At 36.3% G+C, this 20,195-nt stretch overlaps 1 protein-coding gene across 1 annotated transcript in view; it reads left to right on the top strand.

Moving 5' to 3' along the window:
• Polr1A (RNA polymerase I subunit RpI1) overlaps nucleotides 1-20,195 on the top strand; it is a 553,279-nt gene that overhangs the window by 367,072 nt on the left and 166,012 nt on the right. Inside the window, exon 21 of the mRNA XM_089249700.1 lies at nucleotides 18,173-18,330. Within this exon, the coding sequence (XP_089105826.1) occupies nucleotides 18,173-18,330 (158 nt within the window). The remainder of the gene's footprint in view (nucleotides 1-18,172; nucleotides 18,331-20,195) is intronic.

Raw genomic sequence — 20,195 nt, 5'->3', positions numbered from 1 at the left:
TAAGTGTATAAGCCGAGTTTTTTTGTTGAAAAATTTGTTCATCAAGTTGGGGGTTCGGCTTATACTCTGGTCAGTTTTTGATGAGAAAATGTCGACCCCACAATCAGTAGTCATTTTTGTAGCAGTGTTCGAGAAACCGGCATTATTGGTAGGGGATATGTTCAAACCCCCGAAAATGTCAAAGACGGGGCAAAGAAATCGAAAACATCATTGGCTTAGATACCAGGTGGGCTAATGTCAATTGGAAAGCCTTATATGAGCATCAACAAGTCTTTCAAGATTATTTGAGGAATTTGTGGATCGAATAGATGAGTTCCGATGATAAAGAAACTACAAAAAAAGTGGTTGTCTTGAAGAAACCTGATATTGGCTTAGTGTGCCAATGGGTACATGAGGCATGGAATTCTGTTTCCACCGAAATTATCATCCGATCCTTCAAAACGTGTTGCATCAGCAATGCAATGGACAGAACTGAAGATGATATCCTCTTTGAAAGTGACAATGGCGATAACAGCCCAGATGAAGATGAAAACAAAGATGCCGCACCCCCTATGATAATTTGATGGATTACGATGAGCTTGGAGAAACGGATTAAAAGGTTTTAATCGTTTTCTATTGTAAATTTCCGTAAACTATTAATTTTTCATGAAAATATAAGAATTAATTTTCTCTGAAATATATTGATTTTTTGGGGTCGGCTTATACACGGGTTTTAAATTTATTGCGATTTTTGTGGTCCTGAAGTGGGGGGGGGGTCGGCTTATATACGAGTCGGCTTATACACGAATATATATGGTAATAGGTTTTTGTTATCATTTCTTCATGATGAGAGCATTATAGACTACTAGGCTGCAACATTGTCGAAACATATTGATAAATGATGAAAATGACTTTTACATGAATGCCTAATTCTTCATTTTCAAAATTCAAAAATTTTTTGACAGCAAAAGGAAACGACTCAACGTCATATTTCACATCAAGACATTTATTCAATCACAAAAAAAAACCCCATGATTACGAAATTTAGTTAAGACCTTGCTAACTATATTAAAATTTAGCAAAATATTAAATGACGAATATATATATCACAGAAACTTTTTCAAGTATCACTATTGCACTTATCTGAAACCAGAATTTCCGCATGCAACCAGAACTTGAATTCCACGCGACTTCCAAAGTCCAACAGCTTCCAGGTGAACATATTATGAGTAGTAGAGCCGATGGAGACGACTCACAATAGTCCCGAGGTGGATGAAACATGCTGGAGGTTGTATCACCACATATCAAGGCGCACTGTCTGGAACTAGCACAAAATCGGAACCAAATAATGAATCTGGCCTGGCAAGTGATGCAAGTCCGTAAGCGAGACGTTGTCATCGGACGTCAGCTCAGAGAATGCCAAAGGACTTGGAGTTAGGTCATGACAAGGCAGATGTTGTTTCATTCAAAAATTGTAAATCTTTGAAATTATGAGAAAGCACAAAATTGAAAAGAAAGAATAATAATATGCAAATAGGCATTATTATTTATTATGTCATCTTTTGCTTGTAAATAGTCATATTCGCATTTCTCTGTAAGTATCGTCAAGTTGGCAAGAAACTGGTGACAGTTCCGATGATTTGGCGATGCCATAACGTCAATAAAAGTGTAAAGATTTCACGAGAATATGGTAGAATTCTCTCAAAGCTTTTCCTATACAAAAGCGACGGCACAGCGGAACTATGTGCACTTTTGTGCGAAGGAAGTTTTACAAACCCTCTGATGGTAACAAGAAAAGTTCTTTGTCTTATCGTGCAGGCAAGTAGCTCAGCAGCCAATAGTCCTGGATTAAAATTGAAGATTATGTAACACAACGACCTCCGGGTCATGTTTTTCTTACTAATCTTAATATCAAGAGAGACTCACCTGGTTACTTGAAAATGTCACCTGGTCTCATTAGGGTTTTGTGTCTTTTTTTTTTCTTTGTGCATTAACTATAAGTTTTTATTGCATGCTCTTAAATATTTAGTTTGCCGGCGGATGGCCGCGGACATCCATTGGTAAATTATTCTTAATTGTCGTTGGTCGTGTTGGGTGAACCTGGCCAGTTTGCCTGGCGTGCTGCCAAACGGTGATTTGTTGTTTACAATAATATTTCTGAATCTTTATGTAAATTGTGTATCGAAATGTACTTTGTGTGACAAAGTGTTTCCGTGATCCAAGTGAACCAAGAATATTTATTTCATGATCCGTATAAATACGGCTGTTTCTTGAACATTCACATTTTCGTTTCACGAGCTTAGTTCTCCGATGTGATAGCACAGTAGTGCTTTAGTGTTTTACGCATCAACTTAAATGTAACGAAACTTCATCTAACCTCAGGCTTGAAAATGTATCCTCTAATGTTTTTCAAAATTTGCATTTGTGTCTCTGCAGGTCCGGATTTCTTTTATGAACTAATAATAACTTCAAGTGAGAGCTGTGACTTAGTTTGATTTAAAGCTCACCCGGTGACAATGAAAAGTCTCAACACCTAGTGTCCCCGGTGCTGAACAAGTTGATATTGTCAACCACATCTAATCGATGGGTCGATTCAAGCTAACCTCAACATCTGCCTTGTCATGACCTAACTCCAAATCTCCTTCAAACCGAGTCCTTTGGCATTCTCTGAGCTGACGTCCGATGACAACGTCTTGTTTACGGACTTGCATCACTTGCCAGGCCAGATTCATTATTTGGTTCCGATTTTGTGCTAGTTCCAGACAGTGCGCCTTGATATGTGGTGATACAACCTCCAGCGTGTTTCATCCACCTCGGGACTATTGTGAGTCGCCTCCATCGGCTCTACTACTCATAATATGTTCACCTGGAAGCTGTTGGACTTTGGAAGTCGCGTGGAATTCAAGTTCTGGTTGCATGCGGAAATTCTGGTTTCAGATAAGTGCAATAGTGATACTTGAAAAAGTTTGTGATATATATACTCGTCATTTAATATTTTGCTAAATTTTAATATAGTTAGCAAGGTCTTAACTAAATTTCGTAATCATGGGGTTTTTTTTTTGTGATTGAATAAATGTCTTGATGTGAAATATGACGTTGAGTCGTTTCCTTTTGCTGTCAAAAAACTTGAGTTAAAAATAGAATCTGGGAGTGCATTTTTTATATAGGTTGCAATTATAGTGACGTGGATGTGGTCAAAACTTCCTCTTTTGTTGAAGCTATGTACGTAAACATGAATACTGATAAGCAAAAAAATATTTAATCAATCATACTTTCATCGAATGTCACAGAAAAAAAGGATTATTTTTCTTTTTATACTAGTTGTGTTACGGACATAAACATCAGTCATGGTGGCAGGGCTGCAACTAGATGCTTGGTCACCTGGGGCAAGCGCATATTTTGACACCCCCCTTGTGATGTTGAAGGAGAGGTTTCAGAATGAAATTTGCGCCCCCCCTGGGGTCTAGCGCCCGGGGCACAAGACCCGCCTGCTCCCCCTAGTTGCAGCCCTGCATGGTATGAAGATTGAAGTCATCGCCCATGTGAAATAAAAAAACATCAAGTCACAAGGAGTCAGTGTTCTTCAAAAATTGATGCTTTTTTCCCTTCATCTTCCAATGATTTTGGGGTCATTCGCGCAGAATGTTTGTTCACATCGTTTCTGATTGAAAACAATATTTATTTTCTTAGATCACCATTAAAATTTTGGTCTCCAATTTCACTTGTTTTTTGCTTAGGGATTTTATTCCCTATGCTTTAACTTTTATGTGTGATCCCTATTTTCCTATTTTATTTGAAAAAATCCCCTTTGAATTTATTAGGGAGTAATTTTAGTATAAAATACGGGTCTGCGCGAAAATCTCCCTAATTTTCGTTTTTAAAAGTTGGCAGCTATGAGGTTACAATCAAACAGTTAACAATAAAAGAATTCTCAAATATTCATACCAGTCCGCATGTAAGTCTGAAGAAATGTCACAGTCTGAAGTAGCAGTTGAAGCTAGATGATGACATTTGAACTACACAGGCCTTTACATCATCTACCTTGAAAAGTGCAGGCAGGGTCATGATTTAATGAGGCTCAATATGTCAGAAATGCGTAGCAAAACAGGACACCAGTAGACCTGACAGTAAGAGCCGGGGCAATGATCAACTCCAAGTAAGATAGCGTATGACTAGAACCAAGCATTGCCGCAACCAGGGTGAGCTGGTGGGTCTCGTGCCCGGGGTGCTGGAGCAGAGGGGGCGCAAGTTTCATTCTGCAATTTCTCCTTCAACATTACAAGGGGGTGTCAAAATGCACGCTTGCCCCGGGTGACCAAGCATCATGCCGAGACAAACAAAAGGAGGAGGGGCAATGTTAAGAAAATTATGTATAAGTAGTCATTATTTATCATTTATTACGGCATTTTTCTCCTGTAAAAAGGCATATCTGCATTTCTCTGTAAATATCACCAAGTTGGAAACAAACTGTTGACGGCTCTGATGATGTGAGAATGTCACAACTTCCAGAAAAGTGTAAAGATCTTACGGAATAGGGTAGAACTCTCTCAAAACTTTTCTCAGCCTATACAAGAGTGCCCCCATAGCTGAACTATGCGCACTTTTGTTGAGATTTCTTATATGGAGAGCGGTAACTCTCTGGTTAGTGTTTCATCAAAATGAGGATAAATGAGTGTGAATAGCTCTTCTGTAAAATAAATCTGCATTGTCCTCGGAATTGCTTCATGCTTTGCCATCTCGAGTGCTTGTGAGAGACATTATCTGGAACAATATCAAGAAATACATCATAATATTTCTAGCATTCTTTCTGAATATTATAAGTACCAATTAGGTTTTTTGATGTCATAGGAAAAAAAGAAAATCTAATTTTTTGGATTAAATTAGCCATACTTGCTGTGTTGTCTTAATGTATGCACCCACCTGAGTATGGCCTGGAGGCCCTCAGCTGCATATACTAACCTCGAATCAATGAGACCGAAATTGAAAAAAATAATGTTTAGTTTTGTAACAGCATACTAGATTCTAAATTATGGGTAGAAAGCAATCAGATTTTCCAAAAAGTGACCTGTAACTGTTGACATGTTATCCAGGTGACCTGCTAACGAGGTTTGACTGTATATACACTGCTGGCCACCCAAATTGCAACACCAAGAAAGACAAGAGATATCGCATTTATTTTGTAGATAACATGTTGACCAAGCATCAAATGATTAAATTTATAGACTTCTGTGAAGTGTGGTTCCTGCCAAAATCAGTAGCCAGACTAGCCGCCATTGTTGGATAACACCGCTGCCACACGCCTCGGCATTGATTCAAAGAGACTTTGGATGTGTTCTTGGGGTACAGCAGACCAAGCAGCTTCCACGCGCTGCCAAAGGTGATCTGGTGTGGCAGCTGATGATGTAATCTGGGTCAATCGTTGAGCAACCATGGACCACATGTTTTCTATCGGCGAAAGATCCGGAGAGCGAGCTGGCCAGGGAAGCAATTCAATCTGGCGATTGACGAAGAACCTTTGGACAATGCGTGCCACGTGTGGTTGCGCATTATCCTGTTGAAATATGGCTGCGGGCAAGCCCTGAAGGTAAGGGAGGACAACTGGCTCCAACACCTCGGAGATGTAGCGCTGGCTTTTTAAAGTACCGGCAATGCGTACTAGAGGAGTGCGAGAGTGATATCCAATACCGCCCTATACCATAATACCCGGTGCAGGACCAGTGTGGCGGTGCATAACGCAGCTGTTCAGCATCCTCTCTCCACGGTGTCTCCAGCCTCGAATCCGACCATCGTGGTGTTGCAGACAGAAGCGCGACTCGTCAGTAAAGACAATTTCATTCCGTTGTGCCGTCCACATCCTTCTTTCATCGCACCATTGGCGGCGGAGACGTCTGTGGTTCTGCGTCAAGGGTAGACGAAGCATTGGACGTCTTGCGAACAGACCACTCTGCTGTAAACGGTGTCGAATGGTACGCGCAGACACTGGATGATGCAGTACAGACTGAATGTGCTGTGCTATGGTTCGTGATGTGGCTGAGCGATCCGTCACTGCCATACGCACAATACGCCTCTCATCACGTGAAGTGGTGCACTGAGGTGGATGCGATCGAACACGTCGGTCCGTCGTACCCTCCTGCATCCAACGATCACATATCCGCATTACAGTTGTTTGGTTTCGTCCAACACGACTACCGATTTCCCTGAAAGATAATCCACAATCTCGGTAGGCCACTATCCTTCCTCTGTCGAACTCGGATACTTGATCAAAAGATGATCGCTGTTTTCTACGAGGCATAATTGATCGTTTTTTTGAAAAAACCACAAGAAAAACACAATTGCCGTACTTCAAATCGTCGAAATCTCCAAGCCTTAAATAGCGCTTTGAAGTGGCGCCACAGGCGCGCGTGATGTGCGTCTGCGCTGAAATTCTAATCATTTGCATATCTCACCTCCGCTAATACATGTTGTAAATTTCATATTATTTGCATGCTTCCTTCAGGGTGTTGCATTTACGGTGGCCAGCAGTGTACTTATGTCAGCCAAATTAAAGAAATTGAATTTTCTCTCTATTGTTCCTAAAAAAGTTCCTAAAAAAATATAACCCAGATCCTGATATGTATGACTCTAATCCTGATAAAAATTCCAACTTGGTCTTCTTTTCCCTTGATTTTTTTCTCTTTCTCTTGTCTAGAATTTATTGTAACAGTTGTACATAACATTGGAACTTCAAATGTATTATCATGTATTTAAAAATGGAAAATATAACGAGAAATTATAAATCAATCTAAATTATAGGTTGTAATCTGAAAACAAAACTTTTGATTTAAATTTTTGTTTCTTTGTGCCTGTCAGTTTTTGTGTCTCCTGTTCATAAAGTGATACCTTCCCCATTAGGGCAAGAGTCCTGTAAACCTCCATCATGATGGGAGGGGAGGGGGGATACATCACAACCATTTGTCTAGTTTTTTCAGTTCTACAGTCAACATGTGAACCGACACGCTTTTACCAACTACATATTCCTGTGGTCCCAAACATATTTCTTTGAACGTTTTTCCCATTTACGATCTTCCAATTTTACAATACTTTTGTGAATTTCAATTCCGTCAATTTCTAAAAATGAGTACCTACTGTATCTCAAAAAGCGGTCCTTTCTCCATCCTGCAGCATAATTTAATTCAAAAAAGTTCAAAAATAATTTTTTTTCTTTAAGATAGTCACAACAGTCATGTTTAAAGCAAAGCAATTTATTGCGATTGGTAACAAAAATAATTAAAATTCATATGCCAAAATTTTCATCCATATTTTGCTATTTATTAATTTAACATTGAATCCAATTATATTAGTATATTTTTCTACTTTGGTAGGTTAAATTTTGGGCAGGCATATACTTACTTTTTCAGTATACTTTCTTTTACAGTTTTTCCTGTGAGATTTTCTATTCGTAATAAATTTATTTTTTTTATTAATGTTACTTACAGAAGAGATTGCTTTGCTTAAAAATATAATAACGAGAACAGGGAGAAGTATTTCTATCCCTATTTTTTTGTAATGCTTGGAAATTCTTCCATCAAAGTGATAAAAAACTAAATATTATATCTATAACCAATATTTCAATAGCTACCTTCTTTCATTTATTAACCTTTCTATATAACGTTTCGTTATAACGTTTGCTATTCAGTAATATTTGAATTAGCTGTTATACATTTTTGCAGCTCACCAACAACTCTCTTAGAGCACTCTGGTTGAAAAACTTTGATGTATAAGTAACGTTCTATTTCTGTGCGCCAAAGTATGCAATTTGTTAACACTTTAATTTGCCAGATACGTAAAAGTAGCAAATAGACTTCAACACATTTATTTCACAGTTGTGTCATTGTTTTGTAATAGCATCATTTCGTATAAGTGAATATTTTTTGTAGTTAAAACACAGTAGAGAAACAAAATACAGTGGAACTTCGGTTAACAAGGTGGTTCAGTTAATGCCCAATTCATATAATGAGCAAAAATTTTGAACAAATTTTTATTTAATTAATGAGTGATGATTCACATTATTAGCAAAAAATTTGGACTTTGTTTATTTATATTTTCACGCTATCATAACTGAGCTAATGGTTTTTCGCTTTTGCCCATACAAGTGCTGTGAAATTGTAGGTAATATACTTACCTACGGTAAGTCTTCGGTCAGCATGCCTAACTCAAAAAATGAACACCCCCTACGAACGTGACTGTTTACGATATCTATGAAACTAGATGCAGCATTGTAACCATGCATATGTGCGCTTGAAGTTTTTTAAATTCTGCGTGGGGAAAAACTTTGGCCTTGATTGCTTTATTGACAGTGACTTTGAGGGGCTAGCTCATGAACAAGGGCCACCATTTCTTGGGAGATTGTGTCCTTGGGGAAGATCATGAGACTGAAGGTGCATGAGCCCAAACGGGGTTCCCAGCGACCTTGAAAGTCAGGGAATCGGAAAACGGTCAGGGAAAATGTTAAATATTTCTCAAAAGTCAGGGAAAATTCTAACTACTTGGGAAAAGTCAGGGAAAATCTGAAGGAGAAAAAAATCAGAGGATAAATCTACCTTCAAGTGGTTTACCTTCACTTTTTTCCATGGAAGATTATTTTTCAGATCCTCAGTGGGAGGGAATAGCGAAAAGATTAATTTACTCTTCTATAAAGGGAAGGGGTAGTGAAACGTCTCTTTCATCAAAATTTTATGCAAGTAAAAATTGATTTCATTGGTTTAAAAAAAGGTTTGGATTACACAATGTAAAAATCACTGGCGATCAAGCCACTGCTGACCAGGAAGCAGCTAGAAAATTTCCAAAGACTTTGTAGAAAATTATTGAAGAGAATTGATATTCACCTCAGCAGATGTTTAACGCTGATAAAACTGCACTATTTTGGAAGAAAAAGCCGTAGAAAACATTTATCACCCATGAAGAAAAGCGAGCCCCTGATTTTAAGGCAGACTTACGGTAGTTAAGGTAGACTTACTATGTTGTTTGTGCAAATGCGTATGGGTACATGGTAAAGCCCACCATCAATTTTAAATCTATGAATCCATGAGCATTGAAGAAAAAGGATAAGTCAAATCTCCTGCACAGTATTTTTGATGAACATTAGAAAAGCTTGGACTACGAAAACACTTTTCTTGGATTGGTTTAAACAATATTTTATTCCAAAAGTCCGGAAGTACCTTGAGAGTGAAGACATGCCATTTAAAGTTCTTTTGATACTGAATAAAACTCTTGGACACCCAGATGTCAATTAGTTCAAAGTTGATGGTGTGGAAGTCTGCTATATGCCTTTTAATACAACATCTATCATTTTAGTCCCCTTGATCAGGGGTAATGCGAGCATTCAAAGCTCACTATATATGTCACTCAATGAAGATGATTGTGCATGCAAATGCAGAAAATATCTTGAAGGTATGGAGGAATTGCGCTATCACTAATGCCATTACTGTCTTCACTAGAACCATGGCAGCTCTTAAGAGAGAAACTATCAACTCAGTTGGATTGATCTTTGGCCACAATGTGCACTCCAGGACACAACCATTTTTACAGAGCCAACTGAAGAGATTATAAAAGACATTGTCATGTTAGCCAAACTGGTGGGTGGAGAAAGGTATAATGATGTGGATATAGAACAGAAGTCGAACAGCTAATTAATAGAAATTCAGAGGCATTGACCGAGGAAGAATTAATGCAGTTGATTGCTCATGAAACAAGCGGAATCAAAATAAAGAAGTAAAATACAAGTTCACCATGAGTAACATGGGGAGGGCTTCGCAAGTTGAAATCAGCGATAGATTATTTTCATGATATAGATCCCTCTATGGTACATTCTTCACATGTAGAAAAATTGGTAGAGGAAGTCTTGTCAACACACTCCAACATACTTGATGATATGAAGAAGAAACAGCAAACAGAAATCGCAATGTTCTATCAGAAAACATCACCAACAATCAATTGCTGCACCCTGTTTTACATTCCCTTATAATTTTGCGTCATCCTGCTCTTTTCATTCATGATGTTCAAGAAACGAGATAAACAAATAAAACTATGTTTTCGGTAATTCGCAGATTTCCCGTATTTTCCCCACCCCCGGAATGTAACACCCATGAATACGGGGGGGGGGGGGTGTGATGATGATAATTTAGAGTGATATTGGATGGTTTAAAGTTATTATGCACGTTACAGTGTACACGCTTTTGGTCAGGGAAATGATCAAGCAGATTTTGCTGGGAACCCTGCCAAAATTCAAGAACAATTGGAGGAACATGATCATATCTACAGACGAATTGATGGATCTCCATTGCACACAACAGCAAGAGCTTATGCACGTAGAGCTTATTAAGAACTTGCTTTTTATGATTAACGCAAGAGATTATTATGATCTGGTCTAAGGAAGATGAAGAGAGAAATGAAAAGTCCCTCACTTGATGAGATTAAGAGATGTGTGAACATGGAAATCTGTGCAAAACTTGTAAAAGAGAGAAGCATCTCAAATAAAACTGTAACAGTGTGAACAATGAAGGCAACAATGATCTCCCATTTCCAAAAATTAAAAAAAAAACAGGCAAAACAAGTGTCATAGATCAGGTTCCATTTGTAAGTCACACAAATAAGTTTACAGACAATGAGTACAATGCGTAAGTCATCCTAAACGATAGTCCTTCTCCTCCTCTGTCTGGTTGTTTAGAATAATTTAATTTGTAAACATTATTGTATTGTATATTTATTTATGGTATTATTTTTTAAATATTGTTATTATATTATTATGTTGCATAATTGAATGAATGAAGGATGTTTTTTTATTAGTCATTTTCATCTGAATTGTGGAACAAATTATCCAATTTTGCATCATTTCCTATGAAGAAGTTTGATTCGCATAATGAGTGATTTGGATAATGAGCATGATTATAGAATGAATTAAGCTCGTTAACCGAAGTTTCACTGTATATTCAAAATACTGTATAATAAAATATTTATTAGCATTAATATTTTTTCTATAGAAAACAATTTCATTCATTTTGCTTGATATTGGGTATCAATTATAAATTTTAACTGAAATAACATAGATGGAAGAAAAATAAATCTTCAATATGGCTGCAGTTTTATTAAGATTGGTTGTATGAACTCACTAAACACGAATCCTATAGTAAGTCCGAAAAAAACCTATTTAGCACAAATATATGAGTTGATATAGCTGCAGCAATGAAATTATCATGAATCTATAAGAAAAACTTAATTCCATTATTTTTTTCAGTCCAGTATAAGTCCATGAAATTACATAAGTTACACAAGACTCTTGAAATATGCAGACACATGCTATGTAAGCATTTGATTCTAGAGGCTACTTCAGCACACCCCCTAACTGCAGCTATTATAATAGCTCCTACTTGCAAGGCAAAACATGAAAAAAGCATTCTTCAGCATACTTTCCACCAGTATTCAGTGGTAACACAGTTGCCATAGTGGTGGTCGGCTGAAGTTGGTTTCCTGTGGTTCCCAACTTCGAGGCGCAAATGCGAGCCGATCTCCTCATTAAAAAGTCTCGCCACAGAGAGCAACAGGCCTACAACGATTAATTATTCAATCATTACACTCGTATTTAGAAAAACTGGTGGCCGATGGCAGAACTACACATAACAAGCATTACACAGAAACAAACTTTACGTCAGGTTTCACTACACGTACACACACATTCCCGCATGTACCAATTCGTTAGAGGTTCCGCAGGGGAATATGAACGAGGTACATGTGTGGTTTAGTAGTAGTAGTAGTGGTAACACAGTTATTCCGCTCTGTCCAAGCCATCTAAGAGGCAGCTATATATTCTAAATATTTTAGAATCACCAATATTCTCATTAACTTTATGCCCATATATGGGGATGTGAATAAATACATTCTGTAGCATTAAAACGGTTTCAGAGACATGAACACAATTACACAAGTACCATAAAAATTACAACTGTGACAACTGTACCAGAATTAACCAATGCTTATGAAAAACATAGAAAACACAGAGCTCTTTCTTTCTCGCTTCCAGGATTTCTCTGTTCTCTTCAAAATAAATTCAGTTTTGTGAAATAAAAATAGATAAATATCTAGTAAAATATTGACAATAATAAACTGTATGTACAAGCATAACATTCTGCTTAATTTGATTGTTTATCTCGTACCCATATTCGTATAAAAACTTCTCTGCTACACCAAGGTCGAAATTTAAAACAATATTTTGCTTCAAGAAAACATTTTTCTGAATTTTATGCTGAGGTGAACACGGAAAGTTATCTGGTCTCAGCTGGACTTGAACCCAGGCCCTCTTGTATACCCGGTAAGCAGGCTACTCTGTACACCACTGGAGACATGACCCTGCCTTCCTTATTTAAGGCACTGTGGCATGAGGCGCTGAAGTGTGGAGTCATTTTTAGCCTTTTTTAACTTCAGCAAATGGCCTCCAAGCCGAATGGTAGAGAGATAGCCTTTTCTAGGCCAACCTACAAGGAAACATATATTTTCTGGATATTATGCCAAGGTGACCTCAGAAAGGAACATCATTTGGTCTCTGCTGGCACTCTGACCCAGGCCCTCTTGCATCATGGGGAAAAACGCATGAAATAAGGAAGGCAGGGTCATATCTCCAGTGGGGTCGATGGTGGCATGCTTGCACGGTATGCAAGAGGGCCTGAGTTGAAGTCCCGGCGGAGACTAGATGACTTTCCTTTCCAAGTTCCCCTCGGCATAGCATCCAAAATAACATGTTTCTTTGATATGTTCAGCTGAGAAAATGCAGTCTATCTCTAATATTTTGTTTGACTTTGTAATAATTTTCAGTTTAAAGTAATTTTCTACATTAAACAATGCCATATGATAATTAATTTTCATATTAAATTTTTCAAAATGTATTTTACAAAACAAAAATTAATGTAGATGCTGTACCAACGTTTGCTTAGCAAGCCACCAAAATAATGTTTTCAAAAATATGAGTACAGCTGAAGCAGGAAATACTGTAACTTTTTTAAAAATTTTAACATTTTATATTGTAGGCCTACTTATGAATATTCTTCAAGTTGTATCCTGAAATTTGAGTAGGTTCCTAATTTATATTATAGTATGGGAGTTTATTGAAGCTCTATAAAATTCAATCTTCTCTATTTGTGGCCTCAAAACTGTTTTGATCAATATTAAAATGTTATACTTATTGTATTGGAAGTTTTAAAACCGTCTGTAGTTGCTCATATAAGTTACAAATGAATTTTTTTTAAATATATTATATAAAATTCAAATGACTTTCTTTGTTAGTTTTGCTCAAGGAACCTATGCTTGGACTTTTTATGTCAAGCTTTTACGAAATGTAAAAACATAGACTAGGATTTATACAGGATTGTATTTAAAAAAAACTTATTTTAACATAGCACGGGCACAACATAAATGTGAGAGAGTTTCCAACCTAGCAATGTTTCTTTCATGATATCCCTGGAGAAATCAACTGCACAAATCACACTTTAACTTTTCAATGCATGAACCTTATATACATCAAAAGTACTATATATTATGAATTATATAAAATTATCATTTTTAACAACGTTTGCACTACGGTAGTTCAACATTAGTTTCAACAGATAATGGCATATTTTTATGTCAATCAAGTAGAATAATCTCTTATTGCAGGATTATGGAATAATTGTAATTAGTCTAAAACAAGTTTAGTCTAAGGCACAACACACACTTCTGACTCGTTTATAACTGATTATATGGAAAGGTTATCAATCACCTTTCTAATTGTTCTTCAATTTATTTAGAATTATAACTTTCATTTAAAATATAAAAACAATGAAATCCTAATTTAATGATGGTCAAGAATCGAGAGAGATTATTATTGTACACAATTTATTGTTATCAATGAAATACAGGGTGGCCAAAAAGTCCACAGAAACTTCAAAAATTCATAAAATTCGGAAAAGTAACCGAAATAAAAATGGTTTGCATGGTTAGCATCGCTAGGTCATGGGAATTTTTTTTTAAGATGGAAGAAAAAAAAACTCAAATACAGCCGATAGATAGGAGCTGACGTAAACAAGTCAAAGAAAAGATATGCAAATAACGAACAGAATACCTCCAAATCGTTTATTACAGCAGTATGTGTTCCACATGACCACCCCCTTGTAAAAGCAGTCCATTGGTGGTGTACTAAAAGTTCATGGTCCATCCCATTGAAATTTTTGAACACTTCGATCATATCTCCTCGACACCTGCGTTCATCCAATGTAAATATATTCAAAAAATGAAGTCTCTCTTCATAACTCAAGCCCTGTGTGCCAATAAGGACACGCGTAGCTCTTCTCTGCACCCCTTCAACCAAGTCTATGTCCCTCTGTAGGTATGGTCTCCAAAAACTTACAGCGTACTCCAGTACAGGACGAACTAAATCTCGAAAAAACAAGAAGAATGACTATAGGAGAACGCGAAGAGACCTTTTTGAAAATGGAACCGAGCATCCTATTCGTTTTTTTTACCACAGCTGAACAATGTTCAGAAAACCTAAGACGCTCGTCAATGAGAATTCCCAAATCGGTGACCCTAGTTGCATCCGGGATAGTGACATCCTTCAACTCGTAAGAGAACAGTGGGTTGTTCGAACCAAAATGAGCGACCATGCACTTATCAACACTAAACGTCATGCTCCATTCATTTGCCCATGCTGCAATCCGGTTTAAGTTGCTCTGCAGCAACTCCCCATCGCTTTGACTCCCGATTACCCCCATTAGCTACACTTCATCTGCGAATTTGCTAGTAATCCCATCGATACCCTGATCGAGTTTATCGATAAAAAGTGAAAAAAGTATGGGGTCAAGGACACTTCCTTGAGGAACTCTACTTGTGGCACCTATCCAACCAGAGAATTCCCCGTTCCCCATAACTTGTTGCGACCTATCTCTTAACCATGATCCTATCCAATTCAGCAAGTTGCCCCCAATTCCAATCTTGTGTAAATGCTTCAAGAGTTTACCTTGTTGGATCCGATCGAATGCCTTCTGGAAATCAAGGTAAACAACATCTACATTTTTGCTCTTACTCAAAAAGTCATTGAAAGCACTACACATGTCTACATTGCATAGCTGCCAAGTCTCCCGAATTTTCCGGGAATCTCCCGAATTTTAGCTTCATCCCTCGACCTCCCGAAAAGTTCTTAAATCTCCCGAAATGTTACGAAAATCAAAAAAATCCCTCTAATTGTCCCTAAAAATTCTCTACTTCATTAAAAAAAATCCCCGCTTATGAAAACAATCCTTAAGGAATTTCTTGTGGGGCATGAAGCCTCTTTTTTTTTTTCTCCTTTCGAAATGATTTCAAACGTCATATAAATGGGGAAATTCCCCATTTTACAAACCCTCTGATGGTAACAAGAAAGTTGTTTGTCTTATCATGCAGGGAAATAGCTTAGCAGCCAATAGTCCTGGATAATAATTGATTATAGTGACGCGCATATGGTCAAAATTTCTTTTGTTGAAGTTACGTACGTGCGATATAACAAAACATGAATACTGATAAGCAAAAACATAGTTAATAAATTTTCAAGATACTTATTCCGATGAATTTCCTTTCATCAAACGTTCCAGAAGAGGGCCGACTTTTCCTTTTTTGTACAAGTTGTGTTACTGACATAAACATCGGTCATGGTGGAAAGACTGACATCATCACCCATGTGAAATGAAAAAAAACATCAAGCAAGTGTCTCCAGAGTCAGTGTTCTTCAAAAATTGACACTCTTTCCCTTCATCTTCCGATGATTTTGGGGTCATTCGCGCAGAATGTTTGTTCACAGCGTTTCTGATTGAACACAGTATTTTTTTTTTTTTTTAGATCACCATTTTGAAGTTTTGGCGTCCAATTTCACTTGTTTTTTGCGTAGAGATTTTATTCCCAAGGGTTTAACTTCCATGTGTGTAAAATCCCTATTTTAATTTGACTTCAGTTTTTCGAGTAGGGATTTTATTCCCCAACGCTTTAACTTTTATGGGTGTAAAATCCCTATTTCATTTGAAAAATCCCTTTCGTATTTATTAGGGAGTGGTTTTAGCATAAAATACGGGTTCGCGCGAAAATCTCCCGAATTTTCATTTTCAAAAGTTGGCAGCTATGACATTGCTCTCTAACCTAGAGCCGCCTATCGAGAGGGTGCCAACTGTCACTACATCCATTATTGACGTATCAAAAAAATGATTTTGGGTCAGAGCCAATGTTATCTGCCAACCTAGATTCAACGTCCTTTTTACTATCCCTTATTGCTTTCTTCAACACTCTTCTTTTATCAGTAAACAATAATAGGTCACCTCGTCCACTTTCATAGTCTTTGAATGCTCTTTTCTTTTCAAGATAATGGTTACTCACTCTATCTGTGAACCATGGAGGGTACGGTGTACAAACACACTTTTTTTGAACAAAGGGTATGATGTCATGCAAAACAGAGGACAGCTTCGTACTAAATTCTTCCCATTGACTTACCACCCCTACTGATTCCAACCGGTCTTTGAAAACTTCTGCTAACCTTCCTCTCAAAACATCAAAGTTAGTTCTTCGAAAACAAGGAACCAGTCTTTTGTTATCAATCTTACGAAAAGTTACAGTGAAATCTGACTATACGATGACCAGTGGTTGAAAATTCTTCCCTTACCAAAACATGCTCAACAAGATCCTCAGAACTAGTAAGAACTAAATCCAAAATAGCAGTACCCCTAGTAGCTTCAAAAATTCAAAATTTTTGCCATGTAAACCAGATGCTTGTACTCGCACTTTCCAGTGAAGATTCAGTCACTAGTACATTTAGGGGACCCAACAATAAATTAACAAAAATATATTTTTCGATCCACCCTGCATCATCGGAAGCTGTATTTTCATAAAATATTTTACTGGCTCTGCGTAATTTTTGCATGCATATTCAGACAATATGAAAATTTCTTTAAAAAATTCTAATTTTATTCATGTTTTGTACTTACAGCATGCAGAATTTTTAATCAAGTTTCATGAAACTGAAAACTTGCAGTTTTTGTATGAAAAAAGATTTACAGAAATTTTAAATGTAAACATTAAATATTCAAAGATACATGTGTGGCAGAATTTCGCCAACGCTTGGCGTAACAAGTGACTGTGCAGATTAGGTGCGCCAAGCAACCGGAAGAAGAAAAGAATATACAGTTGTTGCGTGCATGGCCCCCACAAGGGGTGGGCTGACAAGGCTCCAGCCCTGGGGCCCAGGAGGATTTTAATCATTTTTTTGTTTTTTCACGCTATAAATTCATTTTAAAGGGGGCCTCATAGAAGTCTGGGGGGGGGGGCCCGTAAGAGATCCCAGCCTAGGGGCCCTGCTTCAGGATGTGGGGGCCATGGTTGCGTATCAGTGTATATATATTGATGTTTTTTCGTGTGTGTGATTTTTGTAAATAAATTAATATTGTGATTGTTGACAAGTTGTCTTATAATCAGAGTGGAGTCAGAGATATGCATTATCAAATCCCAAACATGAGCATAACTGGATGATAAGGTATTTTTTGTAAATTACCATTTTGACTTCTTTTTTTTTTGTCAACCTAGTTTTTTTACGTTTTTTACTTTTTACGTTTAATTTACTTACATTTGTTAATTTTGACATCAAACATGTGTTTTATTCTCAAGTATTATTTTGCTTCTCTTATATAGCATTAGACATATGTATTGTTTGTTTGCATAAGGCTGGGATTACACTACATAAGTTTAATAAAAGTTCATTTATAAAACGTAAAAAATGCAACCAATAAGGTTACCAGTTGCATTTGCTTAAATGTATCCGTTCGTCTTATTGGTGTCATTTTCAAGTTTTGTAAATTAAATTTTATGAAAATTTTATAGTGTAATCCCAACCTAATATACAAGGGGATTTATTTCTGAAATGTAATCAAATAACAAAAAATAATCGAAATGACAATTTGTTATAAATTCCTTATCATCCAGCTACTTCCAGAAAGTAACTTAAATACAGCTTTATATATTGTTGTATATTTCTGAGTTTTCAGGATGTTAAACTGAAAATTTCATATAAGTTGCCATGTATATGAGTTGGCAATCAAGGTATAAAAAATTAAAACCCGCTCTCTGGTGTGCATACTAGTTTTGCAATTATGTATTTTTCTTTATGCATTTATTTTAGATAGCCAAATGGAAAAGAAAAACAAGAAAAAGGGAAAAAACTCGTTATTCTCCAATTTCAATATTTGAAGCTGAATATTTCCATCCAGAAAAAGAATGCCAAAATCGAGAAGAGCTTTTAAAAGCATGGCGTCATTTGAAGCCCGAATGCAAAGCAAAGTAAATGTTATTCTTTTTTTTTTTCAATTAAATGCCATACCTTATTTCATAACTGATACGTCCTTTAATTATATGTGTATGACTTTAAGTGTGGAAGCTCTCATGTACTTTTGTGACATGCTTTTTTTTCCTCCTTGCATGTATGCTCATATTTTTTTGTATTATATTTATTTGTGGAACTTCATTATTATTATTTGTATTATTCTTTGCCTTTCTGTATTGCAATGTGCTGTTTATTTTCTTTTGTTTTCACTCCTCTGTTTGGGAATATGCCTGTTGTGTGAGTTTATCAGTAAATAAATAATACAATCCATCTTTCTCATATAATTTTGGATAAAGTATATTGATTATGGGGTGGAAAAATATTCATCTTTGCTAATTTAGGTGTTAGGAAATGAAATTTATTGTTTTATAAGAGCTTTACTTTCAATAATTACTTTTAATTTTCATGAGTTGCACAATGTGAATAATAAATTTTTATGATGAAGTTATGTTCATTACTGTTTGTAATGAAAGATTAGCAGTAAAACTGCTCTGTTGAGGACACTTGTCGGACACTAAAATTCACCCATAAAAGAGGGAGAAAAGGATGTTTCTATTGAAGCCTCTAAAATAGTTCATTTCGAAATAAATACAATTTCAATGATATTAAGTCAGATTGTGTGTGAAACTGGTACATACCTCGCCAAATACTGTTTAATTTAATGGAACAAAAAAAGTACTGTTCTGGATAATTTCTCAAGTCCTTGAAATAAGCAGAGAAACAATTTGCAGGATGTCACAAATTTATTTTATAGAAAACAGCTATTTGCACGACAAATAGAGCTCTCATTGAACATAAAGTCCAACAACTGACCACCCTCTCTATTCCTCTCATGGTTTTTAAAGATACAGGGAATTTTCGAAAAAAAAGTCTACCATAGTTCACAACCAGTAGCACCATCCTCTTGAATTAATTTAAGAGTTTCTAGATCAATCTCTAGAACAGTGGTTCTCAACCTTTTTTGACTCGCGAGCCCTTTTTGGTATATAAATTTCTATAGCGGAGTCGTATTTTTTATTTATACATCCAAGTCACTGATTTATATTTATTTAAAAATATTTGTAATTTAATTTTTTTAATTTTTTTTTATATTATTTTCCTTGATTGGCTGCGTTGCACCTGAGGAGTGCACACTAAGCCATTGGGGCTCCATAGAGTGCTGGATAAGAACTGCTGCTCTAGAAGATTCGCTCCAACTTGATGAGATTTTGAGGTGTTTGTAACAAATTGTGCACTACCAATATTTACAGAAGGACAATGACATAATGATAAAACATAATTTTTGTAACAGTACATATATATACACACACACAAAACATAATTATTTGAAGAAATAAAAATAGAAGATGGAATATATTCTTGTAAGAGTGAGATAGAACCTATGCACTGAGTTGATTGGGGGAACCTCATGCATGGTTTGGAAAAATAGGCATTTCTGAAGGATGCCTAATTGCACTAAAAGTGCCAACCCTTATTTACCAATGCCTGCCTTCTCAAAAAATATTTTGGCAAACAAGTGGAATGAAAAAGTAAGTAAAATAAACACTTACCAAAAAAGGTGAAGTCTTGTGTTTTTTTGTATACTTCTTTCCCATCTATTAATAGTTTTATATATTTTTAGATCCATTAAGTTGATTTTGTCTTCTTTTATGGTTTCCTTCAGAGAAAGCTCTAGAATTTTTTATTTTAGTAATAATAATACTATTCGTTCCTGGCATCACAGAAAAAGTTAGGAAAATCGTGAAGAAACATAATATCAAACAACTACAGGTTAACTAATAGTATAACTAAGGAAAATGAATCTGAACCAACGACAGCCCTT

Source organism: Pholcus phalangioides, unplaced genomic scaffold (assembly GCF_987345545.1).
Source record: "Pholcus phalangioides strain wild (caught in Gottingen) unplaced genomic scaffold, Ppha-v1.0 ptg000022l_1, whole genome shotgun sequence".
NCBI classification, from domain to species: Eukaryota; Metazoa; Arthropoda; class Arachnida; order Araneae; family Pholcidae; genus Pholcus; species Pholcus phalangioides.
This window is presented reverse-complemented; position numbering and strand designations above follow the sequence as displayed.